General features: G+C 39.9%; 1 protein-coding gene and 1 long non-coding RNA gene across 3 annotated transcripts in view; one reads left to right on the plus strand and one right to left on the minus strand.

Annotated features, from left to right (window-relative positions):
• The window catches only part of GLG1 (golgi glycoprotein 1), a 44,061-nt gene that overhangs the window by 17,973 nt on the left and 7,911 nt on the right, over nt 1-18,177 (minus strand). For both annotated transcript variants that reach the window (XM_039353711.1, XM_039353712.1), the window contains exons 2-7: nt 8,513-8,545; nt 6,898-6,984; nt 2,815-3,030; nt 2,116-2,319; nt 1,408-1,479; nt 1,108-1,291 (exon numbers count right to left, since the gene is read on the minus strand). In XM_039353711.1, coding sequence (XP_039209645.1) covers nt 1,108-1,291; nt 1,408-1,479; nt 2,116-2,319; nt 2,815-3,030; nt 6,898-6,984; nt 8,513-8,545 — 796 coding nt within the window. The remainder of the gene's footprint in view (nt 1-1,107; nt 1,292-1,407; nt 1,480-2,115; nt 2,320-2,814; nt 3,031-6,897; nt 6,985-8,512; nt 8,546-18,177) is intronic.
• On the plus strand, nt 8,552-13,558 carry LOC120312666. The gene is made up of 2 exons (XR_005557933.1): nt 8,552-11,665; nt 11,977-13,558. It is a non-coding gene; the product is annotated as an uncharacterized LOC120312666 (long non-coding RNA).

The following is an 18,177-nucleotide window of genomic DNA, read 5'->3' on the forward strand; positions in this document are numbered from 1 at the left end:
TGCTGCTCCATTCGTACACCATCTGCCTGACTGGAATCCAACGTCTCTGGAAATTGCTTTGTAGCCCTTTCCAGCCTCGTGAACATCATCAATCCGTGTTCCAAGGACCACAAAGCTCTCTTTTAACTGTGACATGATTGATTGCCACTACTTTCTCCTGTGAAGAGAAGCGCCAAGAGGGCAAACAAATTAGGTCTTTTTTTTTTTTTTTTTTGAAGATATGGAGCTGCTCAAACATGCCCTGAAACTCACAATCGTCTTCTGATGGATGACTCTACATACACTTCCCAACAAAGACAGTGGATATTGGCTCAAAGTGTTCAATAAAGCTACCTGTTTAGTCGGTTTCTCTTGATCTATTAATAGTCTTTAGATTAAGCTCTGATTGTTTTGAAGGTCACAGTTCTGCAGGATTATGGATGGAGCTAAAGCAGGGTGTTTGTATGGACTATAAGTCCCACAATTCTGGGAGTTGAAGTCCACACATCTAGATGTTGCCAAGTTTGAAAATGCTGTTCTAAAAAAGGATTGCCAACTTTGGTGTCACCACTATACATACTAATTCAGGGGTAATCAGGTTGGCTCCAAATTCAATTCAAAATATAAAATTGGCTTTAATACTCCAATAGCCTAGAGCTCAACCTTCCTACAAAAGCTGATAAAAAATGTTTTGTTGACCAATGTCAACAGCTGACCCGTCAGGAGCAAGGAACCAGAATGACACTGAACCTGGATCAGAATAATATGGTGGGTTTTTTTTACTCACCTGCTTGCAAGAATATTTCCAAACTAAATGCACTTTCTAGAAAACAGTCAGAGTTGGAGGGGGGGGGGGGTCAGTTTTCTGTGGCTTCTTCTTCTTCAGAGATTCCAAAGACTAACATGATTTTCAAGAACTCATGCAAAAAAATACTGAAGTCTTTTTCACATTTCAGATGCTACCCTTGTTTTAAAAAATATATTATTATTTAATGTGTGTGTTTTTCCCCTGTGCTATATCTAAGGATTTTGCATGCATCCCATTGACAAGTGCTGCAGCCACAGATTTCTCTTCTGTTCTGTTCACAAACTAGTGTTTGACAGAACAGCAAAGAGGGGGAACACTACCTCTGTGCACAGCAGATTCGAGACACATGAGCAGGTAAGAGAGACGGGCTTCCCGAGTCCGAGGAAGATTCTCAACATTGCAACGGTATTTCTTCAGATCACTTTTGCAGGATTTGGCCAAGGAGTAGCTGACTTTGTAATCCTGGGCAATCAACTTTTGCCGAGTTGTCAATGCATCCCGACACTGAAGAGGGCAAGAAAGAATTCAGGTAAATTTACCATTCATCTTTGATTTATGTTGATGTATAACATAATTAAAACATAATTAAAATTCAGCACCGTCTCTTGGAGGACACTTACCTTTTCACTCATAGCATCTTCAAACTTGTGGTTAAATAGACACTTGTATATCCGGCCTTCGCCTGCTTGAGTCTGTGAAATAAAACAACAATTCATTTAGTAGGCCATTTTGGCCAGGTTATGTAATTAAAAAAATATTTATATTATAGTCACCTTCAAAGATCTGGTACATATGGTATTTCACCACATACTGTTCCAACAAACTCACGAAGACAGACTGAAACACAATTATTGTCAAAGCCAAGTCAAGTGGAGCTTATAGCTTCACCTACGCTCCATTTTATTAATGTATTTTTATTCACTGCACTTCCCCAGCTGCTTTTTAATCATAATCCTGTACTTTCTAGTTGACAAGTCTGTTGTTAGTTACAAGGTAGCATCCTCAGTTAAATGAAATCACGTTGAATTAAGTTTGTTATTTTGTAGTATTTTAGTTCCTCTTCCTCATCACTGGCCAGCTGCTTGCTTTCTCCACACGAAGCCTCAAAACTGTCCTGCTGCAGCTGTGCTTCAACCAAATCCCTCTCAGACAGCTGCTTGGAACCACTGACCAACTCTCCTCCTGACATGCCTGGAACTGGTTCATCCTCCCCTGAGCTGATATCTGAAGAGGTATCTGGGGAAGCATGGGGGGAGGGGGAGCCAGCCAGATTTGCTGAAGAGGGACATTTTGGCTAAAGAGGAGGAGAAAGCTAAGCAGAAACTTACTGTTTCACAAAAGTGTTCCCGATCATCTCGGCAGGCAAAATAGAGATGCCGATCCAGATGGAAGTCATCTGATGACAGCTCCGCCACTCGGAGAATTGCCTTCATGCAGGGCTCTGAGACTTTGATGCGATGCTCACTGTCCTCTGCCAATTTTACCAGCCCTTTCTCCAGGCAGGCCACCACTTCCCCTTGAGAATGGGCATCCTGCAGGGAGAGAAGGAAGTCATTCAACCGCAAAAAATATTTGGTTTAAATTACAGGTACTCCTTGAGTTATGATCATTCATTTAACCACCATTCATTTATATGATTCATTTAATGACTACAGTGATTTGCTTAACAACTATGGTATAAAATCATAAACTTGAGGACAACTCACTTAATCATCATATCATTAGCAATGGAAATTCTTGTTCCTACTGTGGTCAAAAGTTGAGAACTACCTGTTTTCAAAATGCAAAACTGAACACCCCCAATCCCCTTCAATCTAAGGGGATTCTCAGCCAATCAAAGACTAACTGAGTCTTGCCAAAAACATGTCCAGATAATAATACACATTCCATCAAGAAATAAGGAATCCAGCCATGATCTTCCAACTGGTTTCTTTACAGCAGCCTAGAGAATTTTCTTCTTCAGAGAAATGACACTTCTCCCCCAAATTAATGAATATGTAATCAAAACAGATTTTCAAAGAGATTACCTTTTCTCCCGGTCGAACACTGCCACACTTCAGGAGGTTAATATCAGTCCTGCAGTGATCCATAAATCCACAGATTAGGCGGTAATCGCTGAAAATTATGGCCGTCATTTTGGTGATGTACTGGTGACACTGATATTCGGTGATGTTTCCTCTGTGGTCCACCAAGCAGGATACCAAATAACCTTTTCCGACTGGTTCATCAGCGCACTCTTTGATCTGTTCGGAAAGATCCAGGATAAAATGAATAGATGCCTTGCCTAGATCTTGTGGAGAATTTAGTTTACCAAGTTCCCATCCATTAGTTTTTGGTACAGAGTAAAAACCCAGACTCCAATTCTCAGAGAAAAGGGCTAGAACAGATATTAAGGCCTCAGCAGTCTTGGATTCCCTGCAAGTATTCAGAGAATGAAATGTTAACATGTCAGTCTGTTTGCTCACTCTGAGAAGCCAAGATGGACCTCTAGAGTAAGGGTATCTACCCTTGGTAACTTTTAAGACTTGTGGACCTCAACTCTCAGAATTCCCCAGCCAGAGAGGCTGGGTGGGGAATTCTGGGCATTGAAGTCCACAAGTCTTAAAGTTGCCAAGGTCAGACACACCTCCCTTCAGGTTCCCTGAAGGAAGAAATGTTCAGGGGAGGGGAACCCATCTATTATACTGAAAGCTGAACACCAAGCTCTCTTACAATTCCTCTTTAATAAAAACTATGTGTTTGACTGTTCCTGCAGCAGGGAAATTAATCAAATAAAACTATTGGGTGCAGTTGGTGTTACTAATCCAAGTGCATTTTTAAAGAACTATTCACTAATTTTGCTATCAATGCCTGTCTCGCTACTAGATACAAGCTGCATAAAGTATTACCCAACTAAAATCCACAAATATCTTTTTTGTATTTTAGAAGCTTTTCGCTTAGAGTCAGTAAACAATATTTGAGTGGTATTTTATCTAATGAAAAATAGTCTATAAATAACTCAAGGGTGAAGGCATGAAATGGCAGAGAACTAAACAATCAGTGCCACCTTTGGTCAACTTACTAATCATATATTGACAGTTTTATGATTCAATATTTAATTTATTGGACCAAACAAAAGAGAATTAGCTCACTATAATATACAAATGATTGCCAGAAGACTGGTAATTGGGTGGGGCCATTTTAGCCTTCAAAACCAACCCTTGGCTCCATGCAAGATCCAAATTAAAGATTTTGTATATCCTCTTCCTTCAGCAGCTACTGGAGAACCTGGAGCACACTTAGAAACTTCATTTGTACAGTTGAGAGGATTGCAGCTGTGTGTGTAAGCTTCACCTAAATCCTGCTTTCCAGTTCTTCACACATTCAGTTACAGGCATGTGCAAAAGATGATACATCTTGGCTATGTCTGTGCCCAGGATTTTTCATTATGGTTTGTTGAATAATAGCAATAGCACTTATATCGCTTCACAGTGCTTTTACAGCCCTCTCTAAGCCTATCACCTGCCCCCCAATAATATGGGTCTCATTTTACTGACGTCGGAAGAATGGAAGGCCAGTTCAATAGTCAGAGGAAGAAACAGGGAGAACTTGTCCAAATGGATCAAGCAGTTAATATGGCAGTGCAACGTTTCTACTTTCTGACTTGCAAGATTCTATTAATGTAGACTTACAATAAAGTAGAGTTAGCTCATCTGGTCATGTGTCCTGTCTGGTTTATCTGGAACGGCTAACAACTTCTACCCTGTATCATACAGGATATGCTTTCAAAATCCTGATCCAAGGTCTGGAGCTGGTGAAAGTGTGAATGCAGTGACACTGGCTGAATTTGCAGCTATACCAGACAGAGTTGGCAGGGAAAATGGAGTTTATAAATTAATTCCTTATCTATCAACATCTTCTATCCCTGTCAATCAACTCAGAACTCTCTCAGGACTCACACTGCAAATTACTAATAAGCAAACCCAGTTAGTATTTTTCTCAGGCTTTCGTGCTTAAGATTAGCTAAGCTCCTCCTGTTTGTCAGTTGTTCACTGACTCTTGCTGGCTCAGCTTGGTCATCAGCTTGGCTTTCATTTGGGAAGTTGCTTCTTGTTTGGAGATCTCTTGACTGTCACCCTCCCAAGTACCACGTGGCTTTCTCCAGTTTCTCCATTCTGCACGACTCTTTCACAATCAGTGAGGAAGCGTGTCTCAATCCCATGCTCAGGGTTTGCAGACAGCACTAGAACCCAGTGGCACCACCAAGAGGGTCCTCTGGAAGTGACCACTCAATCATGCTGCCCAGAGGACACCTGATCAGCCTAGTCAGGCAGCCCCAGTGTCCCCAAAACCTGCCACTGTTTTGCACTCCAAAGTCTGGAGAGTCATTACTGGAGTACTGGACTAAAAATAATAGTAAATAAAATTAGTGATTCGTGGAATATTATATGTGTCCGGGGAATATCATTTTCTTCCCAACTTTGCACCTTTCCCAATTTGTGGCCAAGGTTTTCCAAAAACAGAGGGTTTGCTTCATAGAGCATCATGGGGCTTATCTGTTCCCTTATTCTGTTGCATGTTATGCTGCTTAAACATAACTGCTTGTCTGTCCCCAACTTTTCATTCTGATTGTGCCTTTAGTGACAATTTGACTATTTTATACCTTGAATTGTCTAAAAGCTAATTCGTGAAAAAGGTATGTACAAGTATGGAAAATAATAATCATACTGCCAAGCTCAGAAAGACGCCTCACACCTCCCAGATTCCATCATACTGGGGTCAGTGGCACCACATACTTCAATTGGAGCAATTGGAAGCTTTGCACTGATTCCAATTCTCCTTTCAGGAGAGAAGTTCCCTACTTTCCCAAGAAGATTATTCAAGGTAGTTGCAATTCCAAAATTAAAAGCAAATCAAAATCAGCACAGAATTCCTGCATCATCAGTGGCATAGCACCAGATGTTCCCAGTTATCCACTCAAAGCACCGTGCCAAAGAAGGGCAGTTTGTAAACAGTGCCAGCTGGAAAACCTGGTATGGTTCATGGAGATATTTTTAAAAACATGATCTCACAACTGCCTCCTCTGAAGTAGTCAGAACATTTTCTTAGCAAGCCCTCATTATCTCCAACACTTAAATAAACATTATCAATCCAGATAGGGACCAAGAGAGAAAAGGTGCAGCCTACGGATGGAATACTAATGTTCCAGGAAGAAATTTCAGCTCTTTCCCTTTCTCCTTGCAGTTTGCATTTAATCCTCTATTAAAGTCTGTTAAGGAAGATCTTTGTCATTCTTTGGCTCAGATTTTGGGTCTACGACAATTTGCCACGGCCAACTCACCATAGTCAACTCGCAACGGCCAAGTCACCCTAGGAGAAGGGTTATTATACTAATATCAAAGAAATGGTGGAATAAAATAATTAAAGAAAGGATGCCAAAGGAGAAACAAAATGTGATGAGAATGACAAAAAATAAAATATTTTTAAAATTACTTTAAATAATTAAGTTGAATTGTTGAATTGTTCTGTGGTGAGTCGGCTGTGGCAAGTTATCCTATTCCATCAGATTCTGAGGCTCCAGGGCCACCCATACTGGTCCTGCTGTTGGAAGATGTTGTGCTTGTTAAACTGGACACTGGATTCCCCCCATGACCGTCTTCGGGCTGCCCGTGGAACTAATCCAAGGAAAAGTACAGTACCTCCTAAAGCAGAGCTTCTCAATCTTGACTCCTCCTAAAATGGTAAACAAATTGTGCAACTCCCACTCCCTCCATCCCAAATGCATAAAATTAATTGCATTCACTGAGGTACGGTTGGACAAGAAATAAATGCACCGTACTTAATGATGCGGATCCTGAATCACAGTTTGAGAAAGGAGCTTGAAGCCACCATTACTTTTTAATGCATTGCTCTCATATTTTTCATAACTAGGAAAAAGCATAGACTAAATCTGGAATGGAGATTAGTGGGTTTTTTTTTAATGTTTCAAATTCTATAAAAAACAAAATCAATTCAGAAGATATTTATACTTTCTGGAAGAATAACTCAGTGTTTTCACGTTTTACTCTACATTTTTCAGAAAGGGGTAGTCAGGTTCCAGCCTACGCCTACCCCCTCCAAAATCAAATTACCTCTGATATAGTAGATTTGCAAACTTCTCTAGCCACCGATTCAAATTTTGGATCTGTAGTCAGGTTCAATTTGTAGTTCCACAGCAGCTAAAGGGAAAACAAGAAACAAAAGATAAAGTAACTTTTAAAAATGCTCCTTTGGAATCTTTTTTAAAGCAATAGCTCAATTGGATCTAAAATAAATCTGACATTTTCCCTCTGATATCAGGACTTCAATTTAGATTAATTTATTTAAAACATTTATATTGCCGCCAACTCTGGGTGACTGCCAAAATGTATAAAACAACATTTTCTGCACATCACATTAATCTCTGCATTCTGATCTTTAAAAATCAGGCAGCATGTAGATCAGATTTTTTTTTCTGAAGATAAATGAAAGTTATACTTTGTCTCTACATGACAGAAAGAATCCAAAAGCAAAGAAAGGGTAAACTGAATCAAGTCTTAAGCTTTTCTATTAATGACCATATTGACAACTATTCCATCTTACTACCATGTCCATAGAGCACACCACTCACCAGTGTATAAGTATTTTTCAAATCTGGCCACTTGAAGATGTGTAGATTTCAACTCCCAGAATTCCCCAGCCAGCCACGTTAGCTGGGGTCTCTGGGAGTGGAGGTCCACACATCTTAAAATAGCCAAGGTGGAGAAACATTGGTGTGTGTATATATATATTTTCATTCCTTTTTCTTGGTGTGCTTTTTTTAACAGGTTTTACTATTATCAGCCACTGAGTAATCGTTGAAGGCAAGTAAATGGCAATTAGCATAGAACTTTTAGGGGCACAATTTGATACAAATGATAAAAGAGAGGCAAGGAGGGGGTACTGGACACGTGAATCTACTAATTAAAATTCACACCAACTAATAATGCAGCTAGATAGAGGCTGGCTCCAAAAAGCTCAGTATTATGTGATGAGAACTGTTATTCTATCCCCTTGAGTCCTTATTTTCAGCATAATGCAGCTTTCTCTTGCCCTTGAAAGGGATGTGTTTCTCTCTGTTTGTGTGTGCGTCCACGCACCTGCTTTGCTTTAGTTTTCCATCCAAGGAAACTGGGTGCAATGTAAATGCAGTGCCAGTTACCCATCCACCTGATTTTCTTTGAAGTTCATTGAAACCACCAGGGGAGTAATTAAGATGGCATGCAATTGGAACAATGCTAGAATTGCATTTTGCATATGCACCCCGTAAGAGAGCTGTTGGTGAACTGGTTGCAAAGAGGAGCAATAGATCAGGGCAGCAAAAGGAGAAAAGACTAAACAATGAGCTGACTGAACAGAAACTGTTTTACAGCACAAACTAAGTCAGTGCTACATTCAGGGAGATTTATTTGGTTGCATTCCTCTCAAAAGCTTAAAGGAAAACGACCGATTGACTGTACGCATTGGAAAGTTTTGCCTTTCAAGCCCAATGCCTTTCAAACAAGCATTACCCAACAAACAGAATTCTGACTTGTCTGCATAGGCAGCCATAGAAAAGTAAAGAAAGGTGAGCCTTTTCCATTTGGATGGGTTAGTCAGGACCCCATGGATTTCTCCCCTTTTGTCAAAACAAATGTGCTCAGTGCTCCTGAAACATGTGCCAAATCTTTTTTCAAAAAGCACACTTACGTGGTTGCAGTCAGATGAGATTTCATTATCCGGCTAGAAACAGAAAAGAAAAAAAAAACTGTATTAATTCAGAGGTCAGGGTTCCCTGCTTTCCTTCCCCACAAATAAGCCCATGCCATTGTCTCAAAGTAATGTGCACGATCAGACTAACCTTGCAAACCGCTCTGCAAAGGTGAGCAGCCCGCAGATTAAATGCCGGTTTATCTTGTCTAATCAACTGCTACCACCAAGGAATTTGCTTCAACTCAAAGGCATCAACTACAGTCGTGGCCAAAATGGTGGAAACCTTTTGGGAAAAGTGTGCAGTAGAAATGCCACCTTTGGTTAAGTTTCCACCCATTTTTCTTCTCATTTCTTTATAACCATAGCCTTGTTCACTTCATAATGCTATTTTACATCGCTTTCTGGACGACCGGTCAACTCTCTGCACCGTGACTTTAATTTTATTAAAGCAAGCTCACTCAATGAAAGAACACAAAAAAAAAAAAACCCAGCCAACTTGATAGCGATCCCATAACACACTGACAAATGTCCTCCTCTCAGCTTCAATACAGGACACCAATCACTGGATCCTACCGTGATCTGATTGGCTCATGGCCAAAACAAGATGGCACCCGATTGGTTCTCTAAACACTCATCCCCATTGGCTACAATCAGAGGAAGGAAAGCTACCTGAGATCCACCTACGCAAGTTGTGCTTCCCTTTTCTGGTTATTTGGCTATAATAGTTTCTTGGAAGGAAGCGAGTAGGCAATGAAGAAATCATCCTCTGTCCTATGAGTTTGAACTTTGAAGCTTCACAGGGGAGCCAGTTTGGTCTAATGGTTACAGCACCAGACTAGAAAATGGAAGATGGTAAGTTCCAGTCCCACCCTGGACACAAAAGTCAGCTGAATGACTTTGAACCAGCTACTCTTTCAGGCCAACCCACCACACAGGGTTGTTCTGGTGGGGAAAACTGAAGGAAGGTGTATTAGCCATGTTAAATCCATTCACTGAATGTATTTAAAACAAAAGCACACAACTTTTTCTGTCCACAGAGCTTTTGGATGACCAAAATCTAAGATCTGCAATCCAAGAAATAAAGTCTAGGACAAAAACTACTTAAATGTGAGTCCTATCCGGGCTTGTATTTAATCAGGTCACCTTTCACTTAAACATTTTAATTTGTTAGCCATCTGTATATCTCAGAATCCATACAGTTGCTCCATGACCTCTCCTGGGACAATGGCCACAATTCTAGCAAAAAGAGAAATATTTTATATTTCCTTTTACTTTTCTAAATCCAGATTAGGGGGGGCTTTATATAGTCTTTCAATAAGATCCACATCCCAGCAAACAGGATGTGATATTTACACAAGCAAAGTAGTTCGCGTCTCCATAAACTATTCTGCCACCGCTTATTAAATATAGTTTGTGAGCAAAAGGAAGTGCCGTTCTAAACTTGGACAGACCTACTGAATGATAGCTCTCTTCTGGCACTTGACGAGTCCCTCCTTCCCACTCTGATACACATTTTGAACTGTGGACCAAACTGGCTTCCAACAGCAATCTAGGAAAAAGATGTCCTAGGTAACAAGAATGAAAAGTACTGGCAGTGCTGCTGCAGCCACCTTGAACTGCAATAAAAATTGGCTTCTGTTCGTAAGAATGACCTACGGAGGATCTCTCCAGAACAGTCAATCTGCTTCCTGAAATTGCCAACACTTCCAGAGTATCCAAGGCTAGTAATTTAGTTCACTTTTTAGTAGGCTGTAATAGCAGGCTTCAGGGCTTTCTAAAATGGTTAAAGATGTTGGTATCTCCTTCCAGATACTTAGAAAAGCAAGACTTGCTGTAAACCACGCAAGCTAAATGCATTTCATGTCTTAACAGAAAAAGAAGTTGCTACGGCTGAGCTGATAATTTCATTTATTTTACAATATTTATAGCCCACTCTAATCCTAGCCAATCTGGGCAGGGTGAAACACTGTTCAAAATTGGGAGGGGGGGAGAGTCCACCGAGAGTCCAGCTTTTTACCCCCCTCTTGAAAAACAAAACACCAATTCTCAATGAGTACGGGATCTGAGGATAGAGTAGGTCCAAGCGACATTTCTATAAATGGAAAGGGCGGGGAAAAGAGCAAGCAGAACTTAGCCTTGGAGAAGCTAAGACCGAATGTCCATCGTTAATTATTGAATAGAAAGAACACTTTCACCACCGCAGACTGTAAAGGATCCCCTTCTGGGATTGTTTTCATGAAGTTCCTGCCACTTAAGCGCTTGCATTTGCTTAAGTGGCAGGAATGATAATGTCTCTTCTGAAGATGCAAAGAGAAATGTTTTCTTTTCATAAATTCCTGAATTTATGTAAATTTAAAGTCAAAGTAAAGTAAAAGAACTCCATGATGCAGAATAAGAACAGTAAAATTGCGCTCCTACCACGGACGCCAAATACTTCCACGTATGTTTTCACATGTTGATTATACTGTAACGTACTCTTCATTTTTTTTTTCAATTCACCTACAGCCGTGGTTAAGAAGAGAAACGCTTCTGTGTTGTTTAAATAATGTTTTGGTTATTTGTTGAGGAAAGACTTGTCAAAACAGATAAGCTTATTGCTACACATAAAAACCTCTTTAGTGATTAAAGTGATAGTTTCCCTATCGCTACAAGAGCCAGTTTGCTGCCTAATAGTATGCCATGCGTGTCTCTGCTTTGGTACCAAATAAAATTATTCTAGTATCGCCTCGAAACATCTGAGCTAACAATTGCTGCATAATGTACACACCTACCTTCTGAAATTGAAATCTACATCAATCACAGAAAAATAATTATTCATTAAGGTTGTATCAGGCAAGAATACTTTTTTTTACTAAGTAGACGATTAAATAGAATCCTTCCGACAGTGACTTAAATCACTAACATTGAGTTTTCCTGAACAGGGCTTTAAGCCATGATCTCAATCAATTTTGCTTAAATTAAGTCTTTCTCCCATAGGATAATGCCCAAATGCCAACACGGCTAAGCTCTTCTGAAAAGCTGGCATTGGATGGGATGGTTCTCCTTCTCACAAGACACCTAATAATGAATTGTAAGGAAAAGAACACTTCCTGCTTGCCTTTCTGAAGAAACAGACAAGACAAAATGTTATCAAGGAAAAAAGAAGAAACTGTAAGTTATATATTTTTAGTTTGGTTCCCCCACTGTGCCAAACGCACAGGAAGTAAGCTGACAAATGAAGGGGAAGAAAGCTCAGAAGACCGAGGTTGAGACAATGAGGCCTTAACTGAATCTGAAACGCTATCACTTTCAGCAGTTTTTGTTTTTTATTTTTAAAAAAAGCTTGCTATCATTTTCATAGGCTTCTAAAAACTGGTTTCCAGTGCCAAGGCAAGTATAGAAATACTGATTTATCTCTAAACTGATGTCTTAACAATTTCACGTAAAAGGAAACATTACAAGCCATTTCATTTTTTTTCCAGAACTTCCCTGCCACCCAAAAAAAGGCCAGGGGGGGAGAGAGACAGACTACAAATAACAGAATGACAATCAATGTCGTAAGGCGCTACTGAGGCCCTGAAGTCCAATCCTTTGTTCAGGCATGAACCACATCAAAGCATCCCCCACAGATTGCTGTCCAGCCTCTGCCTAAATATGCCCAGCAAAGGTGGTCAACCTCTGGCTAAGTGGCATCTTGTGTTTCTGTTTAGTTTTTTTCACCCCAGCCCAGTTTCGAGGTCTGGTACTCTGCCAGTGGGTACTGGACGGCTAGTTAATGCCCAAATAATGGAACATGGCATTAACATCTCTCCATTTCTATCCCACTATTTGCAATGTTTTTTCTCTTTGTATTATTTTATGGTACTGTTTGTCATATTTAACCATCACCCCCATACATATCATTTGAATACAGTGGTATTTCTAAACTGCTTACTGGCGATTATTAGCATTCTGATGGTTAGATAACCTAAACCCTTTAAAGATGAAGAAAAAATAGACACACCAGTATTAACTATGATTTCACAACTAAAGCTAAGCCCTCAGTTGCAATTTAACTCAGCTGCATAACTAGGCCCATATTGATCACCTCTATGTTAATCATTTATCTGCAGGAAGTAAGAACAGCCAACTTTCTGCTCATACATTACAAAAATATCTTTCTGCATGATTGCCCAGGGAGAATTACTGTTTCTTCTTGGGGTCCCGAATACCTGTTTGCAAGCACTATTTCTCCACCAAACAAGCCCCAACCTTTCTGAAGCATTTACATTGGGTGCCTTCACACAAATAGAGTGAGCCCATAGCAAGACTCCTTTTGGAAAATATCTAGGAATTCAGGTTATCTAAAGTGCTAGGGCAGGGGTCTTCAAACTTGGCCCTTTTATGACTTGTGGACTTCAACTCGCAGAATTCCTCAGCCAGGAATTGAAGAATTGGGAGCTCAAGTCCACAAGTCGTAAAAGGGCCAAGTTTGAAGACCCCTGTGCTAGGGAGAAGCAATTGCCAAAAGCTCCTCATCCTGTTGCAGCCATTACAACGTCCTCTTAGTTGTTTCAGGATCTGCAGACAGTATTGGAAGGCTCTCTTCCATTTAAGACTGAGAATCCAAGAAATCCACCCTGTCTATTCCAAGCTGTTTAGTCAGAACGAGGGAACGACATTTTTCAGCTGTTCTTCCCAGGTTTGGGGGGGTCACCTTTGCAAGAATATCATATCTGCATAAATCACAATAACTTTAGACAGGCGTTTGTTTGTTTTTTTAAAGAAGGTACCTTATTGCCCTTTTTAAAAAATGTAACCATACTGGTTTTCATAAATATACAAATAAAGTGAGGTTTGAAGATTAGCTCCCCCCTTTATTTTACTTATGTGCTGCAGTGATCCAATATCTTTGTAACTGAGTGGCATGTAAATTGTATAAACAAACAGAAAAATGAAACTTAAAAATACAATTCGGTTACATCAAACCAAACTATACATTAAGGAAAAAGAAAAGCTTAATGCACAAAAACATTTAACATATAGTCTGTTTAAAAAAATGGAAAAATTAATAGTCAGAAAAAAGAAGAAAAAAAGGGTCCGATCTGTGCATTAGCAGGAAAGCAGAGTTCGGTTATAACTTCAAGGGGGTTTTGGTTTTCCCTTCCCTTCCCTGTTGCCTTGTGGTTTGCTGAGCTGTTGTCAGCTGAAGCAGCTTATTCTTTGTTTTTGCAAGCCATATCAAGAGTGTGATAAGGCTTGCAAACATTTCAGCCATGATGGCTTTTTAAATAGTCCTAAGAAACACAATCTGCCTCACAAAACAAGCAATAAAATGTGGTGATTCTGGTCAATGTGAGGAAAGAAAATTTTAAATTGTAATTGTAAGTCTGTTTGGCTAGTTGCTGCCGCACAGTGACACACCACAGGTCCCTGTGCATAATTAAACTATGAGGAAGGCTTGCAAGGCAACTGATGCCAAGCCCAGAAGCACTGAGAGAATTTGGGGAAGGGGATCAGTACTTTCAGACAGCCTGGACTAAATGTCAACCTTTGGGGACCAGTTATAGCAGGTAAAAAAAAAAAAAAAAAGGCAACAAGGGCTTAATTAATACAGGTTACAATTTTGGAATCTTTTCAGACAAAAACATCCAATTTAAGCACACTGATACATTTAAAAATATGACTTGAACCGTACTTTAGTTCAAATGCATGAAAAAATATCACGAGCTAGTTGCCTAACAGAGACACATCCTCAGTTACGCTCAATCTAACAACTTGTGTGGCTCAAACTGACTTTTATCAAAGGAAATTGTACGTTTTTAATGTAGGTGTGACCGAAACCAGAAGATTTGGGGTTAGAATTTCCTAATCTTTAGCCAGCACTGAAGATCACCTGGTTTTGAGATTTGTACAAGTCCTGTAGACTTAGTCAGCAGGATATAAACTAATTCAAAATCATTATAACCTCCCTTATCTTTGAAAATCCAAGGCAATCGTACAAAACCAAATACAATAAAAAAGCAATATAAAGAGTAACACTTCCTCCCAAAATAACAAGTACGGTGAATAATAGAATTATATTAGAGGTGTCCAGGAGTGTACAAGTATAATAAGGCCAATAAGTTGGCCAGATCAATAATCTACAGGATAAAGCAGTTTTCTGTACTTTCAGCATTCTCCACTGCTCAGCTATGATATCAAGAGTCAGTGTCTACAAACAATGCAATTTCTGATATGAACTAAATATTGTCCATTTCATTTTCATTCACATTTTAGGCATTTGCTGAAAGGTAACGATCCAAAAGTAATACCAAGGGCCAGCATTCAAGGGATTTGAATGAAGCATGCACAAAATAGAGAAAAAGAAAAACACTTATTGAAAGATAGTTCGTCTTGAGCCCTAACTTTTAACTATATATTTAAAATCTTCCTTCTTGTGAGTGGATAAACCAAGCATCAATCTCTCTCCTCAGGACCTCAGCATTCAAAAATGGCTTTTGCCTCTCAGTACCATCTTGTGCTCACAGTCAATATAGCAAGTTTTTTTTTTCTTTATCCAGCAGATGAATGCTCGTACCCGGGTGGCTCTTAGCACACATTTATCTGTCCCCAAATATGCGGGCTTAGCCTCTGACTCACCAGGACAATGTTATGCAGATTGCTGATTTGGTTCAGATGCAAAAATAGTCCTGGAGCGGCTTAGAAACATGGAGAGAATCCAGACTAGTGTCCAGCTGTCACTGCTCTCATACTTCCTACTGAATATTCATTGTTTTAGTGGGAAATTCAATCATCACAATGTGGGTTTAACCAAAGATGTATCGATCAATGATAAATTGTAGTTAGGATGGAGAAAAGAAAAGGATGAAAATAGATTCACTTTTGTTTTATTCTCCAATGCTTAGTTACTATAAATGAAATAAATAGAGGTAGTTCTCGATTTACAACCACAATTGAGCCCAATATTTAAGTTGCTAAGTGAGAAACAAGATGGTAGAGGACAGGAAGGCCTGGAGGAACGTTGTCCATGGGGTCACGATGGATCAGATACGACTTCGCAACTAACAACAACAAAGTGAGAAATTAGTTAAGTGAATTTTGCCCCGTTTTACGATGTTTCTTGCCACATTTGTTAAGCGAATCACTCCAGTGATTAAATTAGTAACACCATTGTTAAGTGAATCCGCTTTCCCATTGATTTTGCTTGTCAGAAGATCACAAAAGGTGACGTGACCCCAGGACACTGCAGCCGTCATAAATATGAGTCAGTTGCCAAGTGTCTGAATGTTGATCATGTGACCCTGGGGATGCTGCAATGGTGTGAAAAATAGTCCTAAGTCACTTTTTTCAGTGCCGTTGTAACTTTGAGCGGTGACTAAATGACTTGCTGTAAGTCGAGGACAACCTGCATCTTGTTTTGATCCTTGACCGAAATCACAGTGCAAGGTACTCTCAACAACAGCCCTTTAAAATCAAACACTGAGAAAGGTAAATACCCGCATAGCACACTGTGTGTCCAAAACCATTTGTGAGTGGTTCTAGGAGAAAGAAACAATATATTTTGTTCTGGTTTAAAATAAATTCTGGCAAGAATTTAATCCGGGGATGAAATGAAAACTCTGGGTCCAAGAGCAAGCGCAAAACCGCAAAAGGCTCCCACCAGGGAAGAGCCGAGCCTCTGCTCTTATTCCTCTCACCCAGCAACACTTGAGGCTGAAGCTAAGCCTCTCCTGGACTCAGGTCCACAACGGACTGAGCAGCAAAGCACAGCAGCCACTTCAGGGCTTCTGAGCTAACGTAAGAACGTTTCACACGGAGAAGTTGCCCTTTCCATAGAACAGTGTTTCCCAAACTTGACCATTTTAAGGCATGAGGACTTCAACTCCCAGAATTCCACAGCCAGCAACGCTGGCTGTGGAATTCTAGGAGTTGAAGTCCACATGCCTTAAAATGGTCAAGTTTGGGAAACACTGCCATAGAAGATGGAACTCCACAAAGGATCCGCCAGTGAACTGTGGCAAGCAAAACAAAAATTCATTTTTGTACACTGGTCGTCAACAAACACAAGATGACAGTAAAAGCCTGGAAACTCTGTCCAATGCTTACCAACAGCACTGTTTCCGGGATGGCTGGAGTAATGAGATTAAAGGAAACTGGAAATTTTCCCAAAACTGCAGTTCTCCCATTTTTTGCAATAAACTCCCTCTACTTCCAGTAAACCTAAAGTTATGTACCAGATGAATGAGAAATAATGGATACAATTGCAGGCAGAGACTTGAATCATTTTGCAAAACTTTTCTACATACTTCATCTCTTTCAGAAGAATACTTGATCAGCTCTAAAATCTTTAGAAAGTTTATTACATAAGCAAAAAAAAAAAAAAAGCCCCTCTCAATTATGCAGAACTTAGGTAAAAGCTGCAACTAGCTTCTCAAAATTTTAAGATATTGTTTAGGAGGAATATGAGAAACCGGCTGATAAACGCAGGTGGAAATATTCAGCAGACAGAAGCACAAAGAATTTGCTAGCTCTGGAATTGCTCTTTGAAGGAAAAAATTAAAGCCTATTTCATAGCTGAACACCACACTGCAGCCCAAAAGATACATTATTGACAATTCTGTGCTTTTTGATACAGATTTAGCTGTTATTCAAAGAGAAGCAGAAAGGAAATTAAGCAATTGTGCATCCAGCAAAAGCCTTTTCTCAACCACCAGATCACAACCTCACATTCTCTGCATCCTCATTTTAATTTGAAAGTTTTGCTTAAATCGGAAATATTTTATGCTCTACCAGGCCAAAATCCCATGCAAATTGTAGCCACTAATTTTTTTGGCCAAACAGGCAGGGACTATTAGTTAAAACTCTGTTAACAAGAATTAAGTCCAAGACTTCCAAAAACTTACTACACATTTAATTTCTGTGGACCATCTTCTCTATATACAGACATATAATGACAAGTGTGACATCTCTTTTTTTAAAAGTGCTATGAGGGCATGGTGGAAGAAGCATGGATGGATTGCAAGGATAGGAAGGTATGTACAGTTAATAACTTTGATGTAAACTAGATTTAGCAGCCCATCTTTTTCTTAAGGTTAGTTTGCTTATTATTTCAAACAGTCTTTCTGCACTTTGCATAACATTGCCTACCCCAAAAGGGAACAGCACGATAGTTACAGAACATGTACATATATATGTAGGCATGACGCCAGTGTCTTTCTGTACTTAAACAAAGAAAATATCAACCTTTACTTTCATTCTATTTCCTCAAAGTGCCAGACTCTCTGACCTTAGTGCTTGCTTCCCCTGCCAGGTCTGGAAAGCAAGAGCAGACACCCCTGCATTGCAAGGCTGATTCAGTGAATACTCTTGTAAGACAGGTATTCAAAAACCAAATATGCAAACATCATGGAAGCGCTGAAGCTAGCCTGGAATAAAACTGCTCAAGCACTCAAGGCTCAGCAGTTAAAACACAAGCGTGACTCATCACAGCAGCTATTTATTGCACTCTGGTTACAAAAATGCAGAGGTAGAGATGATCTGTTTAACTAAGTTTCTCTAAAAAGGAGAGGGGGGAGGCATCCTGTTTGAGGCCACCTTCCGGCCTGATCTGAATCTCTGTAAAAGGCAGATCTGGGAAGCATCAGCCATCTTGGTCTGAGAGCTGACAGCTCCAGCAGGATTGCACACATCTTGTTCAGGCT

Source organism: Crotalus tigris, unplaced genomic scaffold, assembly GCF_016545835.1.
Source record: "Crotalus tigris isolate CLP2741 ecotype Arizona unplaced genomic scaffold, ASM1654583v1 scf7180000018525.42219311030:4301911, whole genome shotgun sequence".
Taxonomy (NCBI): domain Eukaryota; kingdom Metazoa; phylum Chordata; class Lepidosauria; order Squamata; family Viperidae; genus Crotalus; species Crotalus tigris.